Source organism: Rattus norvegicus, chromosome 12 (assembly GCF_036323735.1).
Source record: "Rattus norvegicus strain BN/NHsdMcwi chromosome 12, GRCr8, whole genome shotgun sequence".
Taxonomy (NCBI): domain Eukaryota; kingdom Metazoa; phylum Chordata; class Mammalia; order Rodentia; family Muridae; genus Rattus; species Rattus norvegicus.
Window position 1 is genome coordinate 10,575,713 of NC_086030.1, and position 19,643 is coordinate 10,595,355.

General features: G+C 47.7%; 1 protein-coding gene across 1 annotated transcript in view; it reads right to left on the bottom strand.

Annotated features, from left to right (window-relative positions):
• The window catches only part of Wdr95l (WD40 repeat domain 95 like), a 35,390-nt gene extending 17,592 nt beyond the window's left edge, over positions 1-17,798 (bottom strand). The window contains exons 1-2 of the mRNA XM_039089921.2: positions 17,044-17,798; positions 11,930-12,170 (exon numbers count right to left, since the gene is read on the bottom strand). Of these exons, the coding sequence (XP_038945849.1) occupies positions 11,930-12,170; positions 17,044-17,105 (303 nt within the window). The 5' untranslated portion in view covers positions 17,106-17,798. The remainder of the gene's footprint in view (positions 1-11,929; positions 12,171-17,043) is intronic.
• Between the last annotated feature and the right edge of the window lie 1,845 nt (positions 17,799-19,643).

Genomic DNA, 19,643 nt, shown 5'->3' on the forward strand with positions numbered 1-19,643 from the left:
AAAACCAGGCTTCTAAAAGATTTTAGGGCAGTGTCTCTTTGTTGAGGTATTGGAGACCGCACCATCGTGCGTTCACATGTAGGAATTGGCAATCATAGCCAAAGGTGTGGTTTGCCCTAAAGTTACTGTATTTTGATGCTAATTCCACTGTCCCAAGAACAGCTGCCTAGTCACATACTCAGAATTCAGGTGACTTTCCAAAGTTGTGGCTGTGCTCTGGTGTTACAAAGAGATCTTAAAGATTGTGATTAAAGATTGTCAGTGTTACATTAAGAAAAAAATCAAACAGGTAGAGATTGTTACAGGATTTAAAAAGGATTGATGAGGTTTTAGAACTTGTGAGAACATTACAGCTTGTTTGCTTATCCAACTGCCATTTCAAGATAGATTTAGAGGATTGTTTTTATACAATTTGTTTACGTCCTGGCGATTGTGAGTTTTCATTTCGTGAGCTTGCTTATAATTTTAGAGAGCCCATAAAGTGATATCATTAAAATTTTTACTAAAGAATGGCTAATAGCCTTATATTATGTAATTTTGTCGCTTCTTCAATGTAAGAAGTTAGAACTTTAAATCTTTAAGTGTATATAGAAATTTTTACTACAAACTTTTGCTCTCTAAATGAGCTTTATATGTTAATTGCCAAAGTACCTCACCTTACCAGAGGACTTAACTTTGTTATCCTCATTGGAGATAAAGCTTTTGTCATTAGTACAAAATTGTAGGCTAGAGTCATGGAAGTATTTTAAAAAGAAACCTGGTGAAACATACCTTATTCCAAACAGCAATCAAATTGGTTATTACAAAATACTGATATTTGGCCTATTACATATACAAATTTCAGGCAAAATTGATAATTTTACTCCTTGCATGCTTTTGTATTTACTGTAAATTTGTGCATGCAACCCATAGAAAATGCACTTAGTGTATTTATAGGTGGTTCATCTAATGAAAAGGCTACATGTATGATTGGATCACTTGTTTATTCTCTTGAGTTTCCCCCGCTTCAACACAGATTATTAAATTACATTACGTGCTGTAGCCACTGTTTTTAAATGTTAAAAATCAAGCTTTCAATTCATACGCTGATAGCCAATGTGTGGCTTGTGGTTTTACAATTGATTAAAAAGTTTTCGTTCTTTTGTTTTTTTTTTTAGATACTACTAGCCCTCAAATTTTACAATTACTTAATGCTATATTAGAGGCAGGTTTTCTACTTAAAATCAAAGTGATTTCAGTGTGAATTGTCTGACAACTCACTGTCCTTTCAGTGCTCTGGCTCAGACAACTAAACAAAACCATAGACCCAGCTCTTTGAAAATGGTAATGGAGTTGATAACACACCCTCTTGAAAAGAGGAAGACTCCATTTGCTTACTTTCAACTCCCAGCCTCACCTTGCCGGCTCAGGGATTTCTAGTACAGTATTTATAGGATTTGGCATCTCTAATTAATGCTTATGTTTAGGTAAATAAAGCTGGTGAGGGGCTGGAGAGATGGCTTAGTGGTTAAGAGCACTAAGTACTGTTCCTTTATAGGCCATTTAAGAACTCAAATTAGATTGCCTAGACCACTTAGCAAGGGAGGACAATGATACCAGACAGATTATAGGCCTTACATAGGAACAATTAGTCAAAAAATCTCATTCTTTATATATCCAAAACAGTAATGCTGGAGACAATAATTTGGTATAAAAGTAAATTTATAAATACAAGTGCTCAGTGTCCTCAATTTAATCCTTAAGGACTTATCTTAATAAATAATATTTTAACAAATAAAAAAGGGGAGTTATCCCTGTATGCTAAAATATGCTCCTTTTATTTCAATTTTAAAATTTGGATGCCAAGGAACACTCTGAGTTTATGGCACCCTACAACTAGGCATACTTCTGCCAAGGTGAAATAGAAAGATCCACATATTGGCATGATCCTGTTCAGATATTTTATATGGGGAAGAGGGAATCTTTGTGTTTTTTCTACAGGATGCTACAGGAGTGTGCCAGCTGCCCGAGTGGCTGGTGAGACTTGCTGATCCTGGGAGCATGAAGATTCAGCTCTCCTGGTTCGGGTCCCTGGAGTCATTCCTGTGTCCTTGGAGGAATATGGAGGATTCCCACTCATCTTTTGTCATCACAGAAATTCTGGCGTTGCTGCAGTCATTGTGTCCCGTCCCACCACGGCCTGCGCTCCGACCCTCTGTGCACTGTTGCTTGGTGGAAGCTGCTGTGGACTGGGGAACTCTGCCCTGTTTTGCAGATCTCAGACATGGTCCCATTGCCTGCTGGTTGTTCCAGAGAAGAATGACCGATCCTGAACTGTCCTGGGAAAGACCTTGGCATTTTCGCTGCTATTGTAGCAGCCATTACTGCTGCAGCCATTGTGTCTGCAGTGTCTGGAGCTACCCTCCCCAAATCTATTGTTAAGCAAGCACAGTGGGTGAACTTTCTGGAGTAGTTGCTAACAATTGGGAATTCTAAATTTTATTACAGGAGAGGCTTGACTAGGTCCTTGGTGGTATGGCCATAGCAGCTGAGGAGAACCAGATGAGGTGCCTACAACTTATCGGGAGAGGCTCAATTTCCACAATCTCTTATATTAATGCCATCTGGCTCCTGCTCCTTCGCCCCTGGGCTCAAGTAAGAGGAATGAGAAGATGATCCAATGTAGCTTTCCTCAGTGACGGGCAACTTCCTCTGACCCTTGACCAATCTAGACATGGAGCCTTGAGGGCGACAAGGTGGTCCTATGACAGAGAGGCTGGGGTTTGAGAGGTCGATCCTAAGACAGAGGTGGCTACACCCCGTTTAAACGTGCGGGCCGGTCAAATGCTCCTCTGCCCAGTTTCTCCCCCAATAACACACACGTATAGCCCAGAACGGTGTGTTACAGCATAAGTTCATTCCTAGCCATTGGGGTGCAGTCCTAACTGCAAGAGTGGCTCACCATGGCCGAGCTGGGCACTCTGTGAGGCATGTCTGATCTCTCTCAGACCACTACTTCCACCTAATGGTCTTTTATAAAAGAAAAATGGGGGAGATGCACGGAGCCGTATTGGATTTGGGCCTAGCCGCTTTTTGACTGCATGGTTCAAAGTGACTCTGGGCTGTTTGGCCACAGAGACTCACCCCGAAGATGACTGCCATAAATCTTAAGATTGTTGGATAAAGCCTCTCCCATGAATTTACGGCACAGGAGTATAACATTCAAGGGATGCCTCAGCTCGAGCAGATACCAGTTATCTCCTCAGTCAACACCCAGTGTCTCCACCACCTGACCTCATCGCCTGACTTCTTTGCCTCCAGCTATCACTGCCTATACCCTCATCTCCCCCTCCTTCATATTTCACAAAGGTCACTCCCCCTACCTGAAAGCCTTAAAAGCTGCAATGTTCATCCCAATAAACGAGACCTTGACAACAGAACTTTTGCTTGGTCTCCTTCTTCTCTTCACCCCCATTTTGGCCCACAGGTAGAAAGCCTCTTCGGGACCCTGAATAACTGGGTCCCCGCTGGCGGGGACACAGCCTGTCCCTCTTTTTTTTTTTTTTTTTTTTTTTTTTAGCCTGTTAACAGCATTTTTGATCTTTTAGGCAGTTATGCACTAAGTGTCATACCGGCTGAAACTCCGCCTTTAAGATTCTTTGCTCCCAAGCAAAATTTAAATCCTTTTCCAGCTTATCTCAGCTGTCCACCATGAGATTCCCAGAGATCGCGAAGCAAGGTGTAGTAATTCACTAAGAAATCTCTCTATAGTGTTTCTTTTTACCTTAAGCCTTTTCCTTTTAAACAGCTCCTGAAGAGCCAGAAAAATTGGGTGAGACTTGAGAAGTCCCCATGCTCGCTGCAGCAGCTCCGCAGCTAATTTCGCTCCCCTCTACTGTGTGCTGCGAGCACAAGCACAGATAAAACACTATTTTAAAAATTAACTTTGGCTATCAACCAACACACCGCCACTAGAGCGGGGTCCATAAGATTAAGTTTCTTACTAAGCATTAAGGGGACCAAGTAAAACTCTTCAACGAACAAAGCAAACAGTTTCATGATTTCAAACACAGTCGTCAGTCCAAGATTTTAAACACGGTCGTCAGTCCAAATTCAAACACGAAACAAAAGTCAAAAAAACACTGGACAATACCACAGAAAACAATCCAGACAAACAAGACCAAGACAAAGCATCCTATAACCAATTTCCACAGATGCCTGGTACCTTCAGTACCTGGCCCAAACTGCAGCTTAACCTTAGCTGCTTCCGGGATACCAAACACAGAAACAGAATACAGACAACAGACACTAACACATCTAAGCACACTTGTCCGTGCCTATACTTAAATAGGCAGCCGAACTCGACCTCCAAAGTCACAGTCAGATCTTTTTGACTGTCCGTTGCCGGGTCCTCCCGACAAAATTCGGCTCGAGGAACGTTTCTCACGCGTCCCAGAGCCAGGACCCAACAAAGGCTGACTCGTGGAACGTCTCTCACGAGTCCCAGAGCCTGCGCGATTGGGGCGTCCCCCGGTGCGCTTTCTAAAAAGGAAAAAAAGAAAGAAAAAGACTATTCGGAGTAGGAATCCTTCATCTACTCACAGGCGCCATTTCGGGGTGGGGAACCTTCTTCCACCCGTGCACAGGGCAGGAATCCTTCATCTGCCCAGACAGTGCACTAAGACCTTAAACCGGTACCGAAAAACACAGACTACAGGACTTAATTCACACACACTCACACACACGAGCACAAACAAAAGAGAAAAAAAAAAAAAAAACAAAACCGACGTCGACTTCGTGTCGACCAGAGGCACTGAAACTGATCGGCAGGTCGCAGACCTTGCCTAACAAACAGGTCGTCAAGGAGTAAAGTCTCCTCTGGACCTATCAGATGGGGTTCACCAGGCGTCCCTGGTCCCCCCTTGTCCTCCTGGGACGTCTCCCAGGGCGAACGGACGGTGGGTACCTGGACACGTCTATCCCTATCCACCCGCTCTCCTTCCTGGAGCGCGGTCTCACTGAGCGTCCGCAAAACCGAAACAGCGATCGCACCAGATTCCCAGACAGAACATAGACACAGACCCAGACACAGCGCTGAGATAAAACAGAGAATCTTACCTCCAAGTGGGTCTAGGACCCCTGGGTGGTCGCGCAGATCCCGGACGAGCCCCCAAATGAAAGACCCCCGAAGGGAGCCCCCCACTCAAGTCTCGGGAAAGACGCGCACCCAGTAGGACACAGACACCGACCTGCTGTAATCACACGAGGAAGATTTATTGTGAGCGAGATGAAACGAGAGCTCAGGCCAGCATGCTGGGGTCGAGACTCATACGCCACACAGGGAGTAGAGGAGTTCGACCCCGACCTGAATTTTCACAGAGCTTATAAAGGAAAAAACCACAAACCAGGGGGATCAAGAGGGAGGGAGGAGGGGAATTCCAAAACCATAAACTGCCCATACAATTTAGGACTTTGTGACATTGTGATTAGGGGTAGTGACATTTTACAGGGCCATTGGACCATTGTGGCCGGAGGCTATGGGTCATTGTGGCTGTTCCAGGAAACCTTTCATGCAAGAATGTTCCGGGAACCATTGTACAGCAAGGGAGGGGCGAAAAGTTCATGTTCTCACAGACCCTACCTCTTCTTTTTGGGTAGCTAGGCGGCTTATTATTAATTTTTAATCCTTCACTGACATAGTAGAGTAAAGACCTCCATTAACAACAGCCACAAAGGGCAGGATACCCGCAAGCCAGTGTGATTGTGTCATTTACAAAGGATTCTACGATAATTTTCGTTTATGCATGAGATGTGACCACTACTCCCCAGAGCCAGACCCTGCAGACAATGCCCACCCCCAGCCACCCCCAGTATCCATGTAGGATACACTGGCGGCCTTTAGGCATCTGGCCCGGTGTGCGCTGTGTCTTCCTAGTGTTTCTGTGGTTCTTTGCCTCTTGGTTATGTGTGTACACAAACCTCTGCCTGCTTTTGCACCTCCCATCAAAAGAAGGAACAGAGTAAAGGCAACTAGAGGTGTGACAGGCTCCAAGTCTGCGGCCATGTAAACCAAATTCTTGCTGTCCTGAGACACTTCATTGGATTTTCGTGGCACCGAGGAAAGTGAAAATCCAATGATCATCAGCCAAGTTCTTTTGAAAGAGAAAGGCAGCAATAAAGATACGCTTTTGGAAAAAGTGCCGCAACAAAACAGGGCCATTATCGCGCTGTTCCTTGAAAATATAAATCAGGCTTTCCTGTAACTGCGTGGTTTTAAGGCAAATTTGGAGCACGAAGCGGAGAAAACACATGTCCCTTCTGGACGCTCCTGTGCTTGGCAGGGCTTGAAACTTCCCAACAACCATGGCCAGTAAGTCACATTCTATCACACACAAAAAGACTGCTTGAATGACTTGTTTCCCTACAAATAAAAAACAAAGGGAAACATCTGACTATTTTATATCCAAATAGCGTGGCTTATTTACGTAGTGGCAATCGTAATAAGTCAGTCTGCAAACGTGCATTGGGCTTTTAGAGACACCAGCCTCTGCCAAGCTCTGCACTTGCGGCACTCAAATGCAATTTCGCAGCAAATTCCCAGACCCTCCCCTCATAGGCCCTGTTAGAGGGAGTTCTAGGAGCCCTGCTTCTGCTCGCCCCTCGTTTTGCAGCTCCCCCAAGGCAAGCAGGTTTATGATTAGAATGCTTTTCCCAGAAGGGTTCATTTGCCTGCTGGTTGCTCATTTACATCGTAAATGAGTTCTTCCATGGTTAATGGCAAAGCTTCCTTCTGCTCCTTGCAGGAAGAGTCTCCTCTGTCAGGGTGGTTTACAGATAATTCCTCTTCCTCGACAGGGGAATTGACTAATTAATCGAATAAAGTATCCCTTTGAAAAATCTATTTCTCCCTGGGCCTTCCTGCTCTATCCCTGCCTCTGACTCAAGATAACTTCCCTTTTGAAAAATCAAGTATTCTAGGAAGGGAAAGAGGGAGGGAGGGAGGGAGGGAGGGAGGGAGGGAGGGAGGGGGAATGGATGAGAGAATGGGTGGGAGGATGGGTGGGAGGATGGATGAGAGGATGGGTGGGAGGGAGGGAGGGAGGGAGGGAGGGGGAATGGGTGAGAGGATGGGTGGGAGGATGGGTGGGAGGATGGATGAGAGGATGGGTGGGAGGATAGGTAGGAGGATGGGTGGGAGGATGGGAAGGAGGATGAATAAATGGATGGATGGATGAATGAATGGATAGATGGGTGGATGAATGGAAGAAGAAAGGCAGGCATGCAGGCCAGCTTAGGTCATGAGTGGCTGTCTCTAGTTTCAGAAAATGGATATGAGCAAGCAAAGAAAGATATAGAGATAGAGATGGAGATGGAGAGGGAGAGGGGGAGAGAGGGAGAGGGGGGAGGGGGAGAGGGGGAGAGGGGGAGAGGGGGAGAGAGACTCCCCAGGTCTAAAGAGGACAAGCTCCATGAAATTATGATTATTCTATAAACTGAAGTGTTTCCCAAAGCCCAAGGTGTTAGAGTTTTAGTCTCAAGCCTGGGGCACTCTTGGGAGTTGGTGGGGCATCTAAGGGGTCTAAGGGGTGGGTTTAGTAGGAGGAAGTTCAGACATTGGGAGCTTTGTCTTGAAAGCAATATTGAGAACCTGGCCCCCTCGGTCTCTTTCTTTGCCTTCCAGATGCTATGAAGTGGCTGGGACTCCCCTGCCACACCCCCCTCTACAGTGGACTGTGAGGCCTTGGGCCCAAAGCAAGGGGCAGAACCTACTGACTGTGAGATTGGGTACTTTATCACAGCGATGGAAAGCTAATACAACTGTGCAAACTTCTTTTATTTTTAAATTGTCATATGAGTGAGGGATTGTGCCAAGGCCTTTCAAAATCACAAGGATATGAGACCTTAAAAAAAAAAAAAAAAAAAAAGACTAGGGCTGGAGAGATGGCTCAGCGGTTAAGAGCACTGACTGCTCATCCAGAGGTCCTGAGTTCAATTCCCAGCAACCACATGGTGGCTCACAACCATCTGTAATGAGATCTGATGTCCCTTTCTGTTGTGTCTGAAGACACCTACAGTGTACTCATATACATGAAATAAATAAAATAAATCTTTAAAAAAAAAACTACCTTGGAGAGTGTTTAAGAGCACCCGTTGCTCCTGCAGAGAACCTGGGTTTGATTCCCTTCATCCATATTGTAGTTCACAAACATTTGTAATACAAATTCTAGGGTCTCCGGCAGGCACATACACAGTCCACGTACATGCATACTTTCGAAGCATTCATAAAACAAATGAAATAATCTAAAATTAAAAAAAAAAAAGACTATCTTGCATTGAGATTGGAGGGTCAGGTGTTCAAGGCCAGCCTGGGCTACACAGAAACAAACAAACGAATTCAGCCAAAACCAATCTTTCCTTTCTATTAATGTCAGAAAATCAGTAAAGTGATTTTGGTTTTAAGACAATTCTTCTAGCTTCAGGCACCCCTTCCTTCCCTGTCCAACCATCGCTGAGTTTCTTGTGTGTCACATGCTAAGTGCCTTACATGATCACAGTGGTAGTTGTTAGAACATCTGCCCTCCAGCTCACGTCAACATAGTAGGCCAGGTTTCCCCGGTCACCCCTGCCACATTCATCTTAGGTTTGCTTCTCCCAAATATGTGAGTCAGCCAATCAGAGAACAGAGCTCTCTGACTGACTCAGGCCTGTGAGAAGGCAGAGCTTCCTGGGCCATTGAGATTCTGTGGTCGTTACACGGCGTTACCAAGGCAGCAATAGCTGACACACGTCTGTTAAGGCACGTTAATCTCTGATTCCATCGCTGATCTAGAATACCACTTCCCCCACTGGGATGTATGCGCGTGCAAACCCAAACACACACAATGTTACACACATGTAACAGTTTCGAAACGCATTTATCTTCAGTATGTGTGAGGCACCACTCGATCATGATCCCAATTCTACTTCCTGTTCCCTTTCCCCAAGTTGGGCTCTTTCTCTACTAAACTGATGTCACGATCCCAGCGGTGGGTCGTGGGTCGGGACCTGCAGTGTGGAAGTCACAGAAAGCAGTCAGAAGACTTTGTTATGTTAGCAGGTGGGACTCACTATCACAGCTCTAAGTAATGGGTGTAAATAGGTAGATAAAACACGTTTGAAAGAAATGGCTACGAGTTTCCTGGGTTTGCCTCCATGCCCCTTCCCCCACCTCCAGGATCTGACCTTTCTCTTTCAAGACTTCAGAAATACAACCATGACTGTCCCCTTCAGGGAACATTTTCTGAAATGAAATGAACATTTTCATTATGCCTAGCTGTGGCTGAGTCTTCCTTAGCCTCTGCTGGCCATGGTGGATGGCTGGCTGCTCATACCCTGACAGACCTACCCTCAGAATGTCCAGAATCTGCAAGACTTCCTAGGTGAGGCTCAGAGGAGGAGGGCAGGTGGCTCGTGTATCAGGAATGGAGTCTGAGACTTGTGGATGCTCAGAAGACACGAGATGACTGGGCTGAAATGATTTCATGTTTCTGGTTTTATTTTATCTCTGAGGAAGGGAATTTGACCTGGTTCTTCCTACCTTTAAAAATCTAGCCCAGTGTATCACCAATCAAACTAACAGACTGCGTAAGAGGACACCACGGTCAGGATACAATCCTTACATCAGAGATCTGTGTGCTGGGATTTTGGTTGTGGACCCTTTAAGAGGCGGGGCCTATTGGATGCTCACCTGATTTGATTAGTTTTAGAGAGAGTGAAATGTCTCTTCTGCAAAGCTGCCTGCTGCTTCCCCCACTTCCCCCTCAGCCATGGTAAAATGCAACCAGCTTGTTCCTCTCCAGATGCAGGGCGCCTGAGTTTTTCCAGTCACCACAATCGTGAGCCAAACAGATTGCACAGTTCCAGGTGCTTTCTTAGAGCAACAGAAGCAGACTGCAGACTGGGATGGTGGAAGACCATGCTGTGTGCTTCAGGTGTGCTTCAGGTGTGCTTCAGGTGTGTCGGGAATGGTGCCCACCCTTACAGGTGTCTCCACTGCCGGTGACAGATATTCTAGGTGCCACCATGCTTCTGGTTACTTATATACTCAGACTTGCTGAACAATGACGGTGTCTTCAAAGGACTGAGAGCGGAACTTCTAGAAGTTTCTTGGGAGTAAGACATGAGGAAGGGTGAAGTGCAATATGAAGAAGTTGGCCCAGGGTGGTGGAAGCAAGTTTGGGCTTCTCACAGGTGAAAGGAATCTGGTGTTTCTCCTCATAAAATTGGGCCAGTTCACACATGGGCAGGTCCCAGTCATAAACCAGGCCAGTTCACACATGGGCAGGTCCCAGTCATAAACCAGGCCAGTTCACACATGGGCAAATCCCAGTCATAAACCCGGGCCAGTTCACACATGGGCAGGTCCCAATCATAAACCTGGGCCAGTTCACACTTGGGCAGGTCCCAGTCATAAACCTGGCCTAGTTCACACATGGGTAGGTCCCAGTTATAAATCTAGGCCAATTCACACTTGGGCAGGTCCTACTCATAAACCTGGGTCAGTTTACACACAGGTAGGTCCTTAGTCATGAACCTGGGCCAGTTCACACATGGGCAAGTCCCAGGCATAAACCTGGGCCAATTCACACATGAGTAGGTCCCAGTCATAAACCCGGGCCAGTTCACACATGGGCAGGTCCCAGTCATAAACCTGGCCTAGTTCACACATGGGTAGGTCCCAGTTATAAATCTAGGCCAGTTCACACTTGGGCAGGTCCTACTCATAAACCTGGGTCAGTTTACACACAGGTAGGTCCTTAGTCATAAACCTGGGCCAGTTCGCACATGCGTAGGTCTTCCTGTCTACTTTCTTCCTGTGCTTTTTGCTGCCATCTGTGGCGACGATGTGTCTAGTCTGACGACGTCTTCTTTTCCTTCATACAAAGCCAACATTCTTCCCTATGAGCAACCCCAGCTCCTGTCTGCTCTACCATGAAATTAAAATAGCTCCTGCGTGCTTGTTGTCCCACAGCGAACCTAAATCCAGGCCATTTTTAGGCCATCTGTCTTGGTCTGCAGCGGCGTCAGAAGGCACCCTGCACTTTCACCTATGCCCCCACTCCACCCCCCACCCCTCCCCCACACTTCACTTGGAGTTTCGGAGTCTATCAGGGCCTGTCGTACTCCTGACACGGTAAAAAGTAAAACAAACAAACAAACCCAACCCCAGTGTGGTCATAAGCAACAGCTCCCGGCCGCACCATCTGCATCTGTCAGTCATGGTGAAATGGTTCTGTGTTTGTGGGGCTGCGTCTCCCTCTTTAGGAACTTCCTATTGGTATCAACCTAGGGACAGAATCACTAGATCTCTCATCTTAGCTTTTTTTTTTTTTTTTGGTTCTTTTTTTCGGAGCTGGGGATCGAACCCAGGGCCTTGCGCTTCCTAGGTAAGCGCTCTACCACTGAGCTAAATCCCCAGCCCCTCATCTTAGCTTTTTAAAGGACCCTCCATGAAGCCACCATGTTGCAAGATGAGTTGGTTCTAGCTATCTGCCGTGTGGCCTGACACAGTGTCCTAGTGAACATTAGACCGTGAACTTACATTTTTACCAGTTTGGGCGAGCCTCTAGTTGGGGATAGCTTAGTTGCTAGAATGGAGCCGGGCTTAGAAACACTGTGGGTGGGCAACTGGAGGAGAGGGGAGAGGGGAGAGGGGAGGGGGGGGGAGAGGGGAGAAGGGAGAAGGGAGAGGGGAGAGATGTAGAGGCCAGCAGGGTCTCGGGGTACCTGGGGTTGTTCCAAGAGCAAAGGGGTGGACACCAAGCTGATACGCAGGGACCTGAGTTTGGCCCAAGGTTTTCACTGTCGCTGGCGGTAAGTGAACTCCTGAAATGCCTAGGGAGCCCAGCCTCAGATCTCTGCTCTAGATTTGCCTGGGCGTGAGGGTGCAGTCTGGACTCCGTTTTCTTACCTTTTCAGCCCTCAGGTTTTGGACTAGGTCTGCGTGGCGCAGAGGCGTTCTCCTGTGTGTGGGCTCTTGGGCGCTGACCGAGTGGCTGCGCATTCGTTCTCGAGTGAGGCATTCCCGCAGCAGCCAGATGGGGGGCTCCACGCTCTGAAGGCCGGGCTCCCCTGAAGACTGAGGCCTTGCTGGGGATGTCTGAGCTCGAAGCAGCACAGGCTCCCCCAGGATAGCTGCTGGTTTCAGGATGCTGCATGGACACCACATAGACATAGTTCCCTTAGGGACTCTGAAGAACTTTGCGATCCACCCTACCTGGCTTGTACAACACTCTGGGCAGTCTGGACAGCCATGGCCCCAAAATGCTTTTGGGGGCGTGGGGTCAGGACCTGTACTGCACTTGATCAGGATAGGAAGCATAAACTGAGCCCTTCTCACTGTGGGAAGGGCGGGAGGGAGGGAGGGTTGGCCCTAAGCAGGTCTCATAAACCGTTTCTGTTCTGAAGGAAAGTAATGGGGACGTGAGGACGGGACAAAGTGAAGTAAAAGACTGCGATTAAACAAGTCAAAAGCAGAGTAAATGTGACATGTATTTCATAATTTTTATTGTAGTGCACAGCAATTAGATAGAAATGGCGGCACGTTTAAACGATAATCCCAATTACGGTTCACTTTGCCACAGTGATCCCACAGGATCCCGGTGGTACCTTGGTTGGCTGCTGGCTCTGCCAGAGAGGGTTTGCACCTTAAGGGAACAGACAGCGACGGTTTGTAGACTTCTCTTCTGAAGCACGGAGCCCTTTAGGAATTTGTACTCAGAAGGCTATCTGCTAGGCCCCTGCTTGAACTGCAATGCAAAAACCTTGCTTCTTTATTTCTGGATAAATATATACCAGAAGGAACGTTTTCTCTTTGGCTGCCCTGCAAGAGCAAAGAAGTTTATAATCCTGTCTCCTTGTCTTAAGAGTCAAAAGACAGATCGGGTAATCTGAGGAGAGGTTTTGCCTAGGGGTTATCAGTCATACCACGATCTCCACTGGCCCTGCTTTCTAGTTAGCAACACGCCCGAACTCTGTCTCAGGCTACACTGGGCACCTGAGCCATTCTCTCCCTGTTCTCATTGCCTTCTGACCTCCCACAGCTCCCCACCTCTACCCTCTGCGCATGCCCAGCTCATAGAGCTGCAGACACAAAGTATATCAAAGAAAGTTGGTGCAGGCGGGAGCTTAAAGAGCGCTAAGCAATTCAGACAAGAGCTAATCCAAGTCATCACAGGGGTGCATTTGTGCGGCGGCCAGATCAGAGCCAACACGGGTGCCCTGGGCTCCCTAGAATTCTGTCTGCCGAATGTGCTTGCAAGGCTGGAAGACAGCAGCCGGCTTCAGATCCTGAGCTGGCATGCCCTGGTTGCCCATGGCAACCCAGCTGCACTGGAGTGCTAGCATTTGTAAATGTGTGTGGGCTTAAAATTGCATTATTGATTCTGTCTGAAAGACGATAGTCTGATTTGTATATAGCTCCGGAATAAATTAATCATTAGCCTTTAGAGTCAACAGAGTATGAATTTCCCTTCTCCTCTACCTCAGTCTTTCTAGTTGAGAGACAGCAAATTGCATCAGCAGATGTGAAATGAAATGTCTCCCATAACAACCACACTAGAGGAATCCACAGCCAGAATACCCGCCTGGAGAGCCGTCCCGCGTTACTGGATAAAGGGTGGGAAGATGGAGCCAGCACCGGGGGCGACCTATTCTAAATGGGCTGGAGGGTGTAGTTTGAACTATAATGAGATGCAGCTGTGGAGAGAGCCAGCCACGGGTCTGCCCAGGCCTCCCCCTTGCTGGGGTTTCTCTTCTGTTGTCTTTAGAAGGGCTGCACATCCCTGGGCAGACTGAGGTAGCATTGCCCCAATTCCTCACCTTTGCCCTGTCCATGGCCCTTGCCGGTAACTTGGTGCGTCCTTCCATGAAAGGCGTCATGCTTTGCCCTTGACCATGGCCTTGGCTTAGTAGCTCACTTTGACTAATTTGACAAAGAGGCACAGAGCCAATTCTGAGGGGAGACTTTAAAGGACTCTGAGAGTTGTCCCGCTGTGCTTTTGTCATGCCTGTGAGAAGAGCCTGCCTAGGGGCCACTGGACCTTCAGCGGGAATGCAAATGAACAGATGAGGGACAGCTACCGTCTCCACCAAATCCAGTCACGAGGCCTCTACTTGGACAGTTCCCCAACCTAGAGCAGTCAGTCACTCCTGAATGCAACAGTGGTGGATGCCTGGTTTTGTGGATGCTTGTTGACCTTGTCCTCCACCTGTCTAATATTAGGGTCATCAGTGGTATGGTTTGTCCTCAAAGGTCCCATCTACAGCAGGGTGATAATAGGAAGTGCTATGGAACCTTTGGCCATCAGAGGCACGAGGTAGTTCACAGGCAATGCCCTGCAGAGAGAATAGTGAGAAGGAAGAGTCCAGCCCTTGCTCTCTGCTCCTGGCTTGAGGGGTAATGATTGGCTTGGCCCTGTGCACACTCCTGCATGATCTTCTAGACCATGAGGTGATGAGGCCAAGGAGTGATCTTTCTTGAGCTGGCGCCATTGTTGAGTGTAACGCCACCGTGAGCTGAATGGATTGCTTTAAACCCTCAGAAGGTACTGTAAATACCGACTTCCATCTCGGAGCAGACATTTCTGCAGAATACCACCATCCTAACCTTGTGCTTTTAATGTCTTTCATCTTTCCACTTCTCAGTCGAAGCATGGCTGGTACAGGTGCATTTAATCAACCTCTAACACATGCTAAGGAATTTCTACTGTAGAGTGTGGCCCTCAGAATGGCGTATTAGATATCACACTGAACAAAGGAAAAGAGGGTATGCTAGATATGTAAGGAAAAACTCAGGACTTAGCATTTAGTAAATGTATTGTGTATTTCTGTTGCTGTGATAAAACACCAGGGCCAGGGCAGCTTATAGAAAGAAGAACTCCTCTGGGATTTACGGTTCTGGAGGACTAAGAACCCATCCTGGCTGAGAGATATGACAGCCAGCCACAGGCGTGGTGGCTATAGCAGTCACTGAGGGCTCCTGTCTTGAGCCACAAGCATGAAGCAGAGAGCCAACTGGGAATGTTGGGAGGTTTTGAAACCTTGAAGCCCACCCCCATATTTTGGGAAAATAACAATTGCTTGTTGTTTTAGGCACATCATTGGTAGTCTATGGTTGCAACAATGAGAACAAAGATTTCTCTTCCACTCTGGGAGTGTTACCTCAGGAGACATGGAACACGTTTCTGTTTTGAAGTTTCATTGTTTTTGAAAACAGGGTCTTGTTTGTATATCTCAAACTGGTCTCAGACTCAAGAACCTCTTGCCTCGGCCTCTGTGGTGTTAGATTCACAGGCATTCACTCCCAGGTGCTTAAAGACTTTCTAGAAGCATTTCATCATCAACACTTGGGAAGTGAGGAGGCTGGGCTGAGGAGACTGGGGAATATCCTAGAATTAATTTTCTTGTGGATGTGGAAAAGACTCATGATGGGGTAATGTGAGAAGAGGAGGAGGAGGAGAGGGAGGAGGAGGAGGAGAAGGAGTGGAAGGGGAAGGAGGAGGAGGAGAAGGAGAAGGAGGAGGAGGAGGAGAAGGGGAAGGAGGAGGAGAAGGGGAAGGAGGAGGAGAAGGGGAAGGAGGAGGAGAAGGAGGAGGAGAATGAGGAGAAGAAGGGGAAGGAGGAGGAGAGGGGGAAGGAGGAAGAGGACGAAGAGGAGGAGAAGGAGGAGGAGGAGAAGAAGGGGAAGGAGGAGGAAGAGAAGGGGAAGGAAGAGGAGGAGGAGAAGGAGAAGAAGGGGAAGGAGGAGGAGGAGAAGGGGAAGGAGGAAGAGGAGGAGGAGGAGAAGGAGAAGAAGGGGAAGGAGGAAGAGGATGAAGAAGAGGAGAAGGAGGAGGAGGAGAAGGGGAAGAAGGAAGAGGAGGAGGAGAAGGAGAAGGAGGGGAAGGAGAAGAAGGGGAAGGAGGAAGAGGACGAAGAAGAGGAGAGGAGGAGAAGGAGGAGGAGGAGAAGGGGAAGGAGGAGGAGAAGGAGGAGAAGGGGAAGGAGGAGGAAGAGAAGGAGGAGAAGGGGAAGGAGGAAGAGGAAAAGGAGGAGGAGGAAGAGGAGGAGAAGGAGAAGAAGGGGAAGGAGGAAGAGAGGGGGAAGGAGGAAGAGGATGAAGAAGGGGAGAGGAGGGGGAGGAGGAGGAGAATGAGGAGGAGAAGGAGGAGGAGGAAGGGGAGGAGGAGGAGGAAGAAGAGGAGGAGGAAGGGGAGGAGGAGGAGGAAGAGGAGGAGGAGGAGAAGAAGGGGAAGGAGGAAGAGAGGGGGAAGGAGGAAGAGGACGAAGAAGGGGAGAGGAGGGGGAGGAGGAGAATGAGGAGGAGAAGGAGGAGGAGGAAGGGGAGGAGGAGGAGGAGGAAGAAGAGGAGGAGGAGGAAGAGGAGGAGGAGAAGGAGGAAGAGGAGAAGGAGGAGGAAGAGGAAGAAGAGGAGGAGGAGGGGAAGGAGGAGGAGGAGAAGCATCCTTGTGGTCAGGAGATTGGACACTGACATAGAAAACACTCAGAAGTAAAAGTCTCTGCAAAGACTCTTTGTGCTTTGAGTAAGAAACTCCTGATGTCATGGCCACAGCAGCGGTATGGGTTCAGGACAGCCCCACACTTCTTTAATCATATTCTCTTTATCCAATTAATGCTTCTGAAAGAGCTCTCATTTTGCATTAATCAAAAGCTCTCTTATTTTCAGGATTGACTCCAATTCAAGTGTGTGTGTGTGTGTGTGTGTGTGTGTGTGTGTGTGCAATTAAGTTATCAAGGTGGAGGGTCTGATTATGAGGGAAAATTCCATAGCAACAGCCAGTTAAACGCACAGGGCTGGAAGCCTTTCTGTGCATGTTGTTCTTGCCTGACCGAGGGAGGGCTGGTCACAGTGACAATGGGACAAATGTCCCTCCATCTTCCTTGACAACACAAACAATTACCTTACTCACACAGCTTGTGTTTATAGTAACCAGATCCAGGCCCATACCCCAAGCTAAAAGAGTTCTAGAAAACTTTGGGGACATTTTTTTTTTCCCAACAGAAACAAAAGTAACTTTTCCTTACCTACTATCCTGAGAAGTTTCTAATCTTCCCAAAGCAGAGCAAGACCTTCGTTTCCAGCTCATGGTAGCAGGCAGCGAGGACTTTTCAGGGACCCCTTTTCTGATTGGAACAGTGTACACTCAGCCTTTTGGAATAGTCTTAAATGACCAGAGGGATGGTGCATGAAGAAAACTGTGTGTTTTCTTGCAGGGAGCAGCCCATGCTGCTGGTGTACCCAGGACAGAGGCTCTGGTGCCCACTGTCAGTGACAGGGTGGTAATTGGAGCACCTATGGACTATAGGTTCCTCCCTTCGCCACTCCTCCCTGGGTAACCCCTCTACAGGTGTTAGTAACTGAAAACCACGTGACCTTGTGGGAAGAGAGAATTCAAGGGAGCGAGCGAACAGATTTGGTAATAAACGTGCTTTGTCACCTCGTTCAGAATATACTCAATGTTGTGTTAATACAAGGATAAAGTGAGGGGGGATTATGTTCTATGGAGTTCTGAGGAAAGGGGGGTGCTCAACAGGCCCATGCTGAGACATCCCTTCCCCCTGAGGGACCAGCCACAAGATGGTATATATATAGAGTTGAGTTCATTCAGGGCATGGGGAGGGGAGTTGAGAGGGTAGTAGGGCAGAGAGAGAGAGAGAGAGAGAGAGAGAGAGAGAGAGAGAGAGAGAGAGAGAAATGGAAGAGGAGAGGAGGAGAGTACAGCAGGCAGGTCATGAATACGTGGTGAGAAGGGGGTAGGGGAATGGGAAGAGAAGGGACAAAGAGGCAAGAGGAGCAAGAGAGAGAGAGGAGGGGGCAAGCAGCCCCTTTTATAGAGTCAGGCTAGCCTGGTTGTTGCCTGGTAACTGGGGGCGGAGCATACCTGGCTGTTGCCAGGTAACTGTGGGGGTGGAGCTTAGACAGAATGCTAACACTCAATATGACCTTAACACACAAAATACCATCTGCCATTCAAGCCTGAACTCTAGTTCCCGATCCTACCCCTTCCCACCTTCCCTGCTCAGATAGCAAACTTCCTTCTTGAGGTGGCTTCTAATAGAATCTTCGAAATCACCCCACCTCCTCTTCCTCTCACAGAAATACACTGAGTCCCCCAGTAAGTCCTATTGGCCTTACCTCTATCACACCCCAGTCCTGTCCTGTTTACCCTCATCTCGGACCAGACAAACCCTTCTCTCACGTGGACCACGGCGGAGCCGCCAGTGCCTCCCCCTGATGTCCGTCTACTTCCCTACCAGCTAGAGACCCAGTCAGATGTTGGGTGACATTAAGCCTCTAAAACCCTCTAAAACCCTACCAGATTTCTCATTTCTTGGAAGAAAAAAATCCAAAGAATTAGAGGCCTCGAAGGCGCCCCCTCCTGTCTGGCGCCTCCTACTGCACTTCTCTCTTTGCTCGCAGTAGGGCACTCAGGGCTCTGTAACCATTTTCTCTGCCAGGAGTCTCCTTCCCAGATAGCAATAAGAGTCCCAGTCACACCCACCAGGACGAACTCAGTGCCATTTTAGCCCACCCCAACACCCTAAATGGAGCAGCTGTCCCTTCAACCTACTTGATTTTAATTTCTCCTGCAGTTAATAGCACACTATGAGTACATCTTCGTCGTATGTCTGTTTGTCTGTATCTTACGTTGATATACAGCTCTACGTCAGTTGTCACGTTCCCTGCTTTGTAACAGGAGCGCTGTGAATGTGAATTTACCTTTTATGCGATCCCAGAGCCTAGAGTTATGTGTGCATGGCATAGTCGAATAAATGAGCGATCAAGCGAGTGAGAGAGTGATGGTTTCCAACAGTTTCCAAAGACTTTATCTACTGAACCCTTATAATAATCCCAGAGTGTTGTGATTCTCACTACAGAGAAAGAAAGAGGCCCAGAGTAGGCATGGCTAACTTCGGATTCCGTAGTCAGTATGGTAGGATCACGTCTGTTTGGGGATGGGCTGACTTCGCTGTCCTATATGTGAGCTCCTTTGAACTGCTCCAAGGCTGTTTCACCTATGGCCTCCCAGAAACTTCTATGGAAAGAGTAGGGGTGTGCCAATCTTTTCTAATTTAATTTTTAAATAGTTTAAAGAATTTCATACACGAGTACTGTATTTACACCATTTTCCCCACCTTTCTCTGTCCACTCCCACTCAATTCATGACTTGTTACACACACATACACACCCAGACACACACACATACACACACACATACACGTCCATATGATGTTGCTCATATGTACATGTGTTTAGGGCTGACCATTGGGGATTGGATAACCTATGGGGAGCTCATCCTGAAGGAAACATAGTGTCCACCTCTCCCTCAGCAGCCATTGGTTGTAACTCTTCACAGAGCGGCAGGACACTTTGAAATTCTCCTGTTTAGTCCACATTGGCATGTCCCTGGTGCTGTTATGCAGGTCCCGTTTGAGCAACCACGTTGTGGTGATTTCCCTGGCATGGCTCTCTTGTCATAGCCAGAAGACACTCCAGCTGTCCTGACCCTCTGGCTCTTGGAAAACTCCTGCTCCTTCTGCTCTTCTCTCTCCATGTTCTAACCTTGGGTCCTATATAAGAATTCTTATCCAGGCTAGAAGTCTGAGGTTAAGGTCACGTTTTG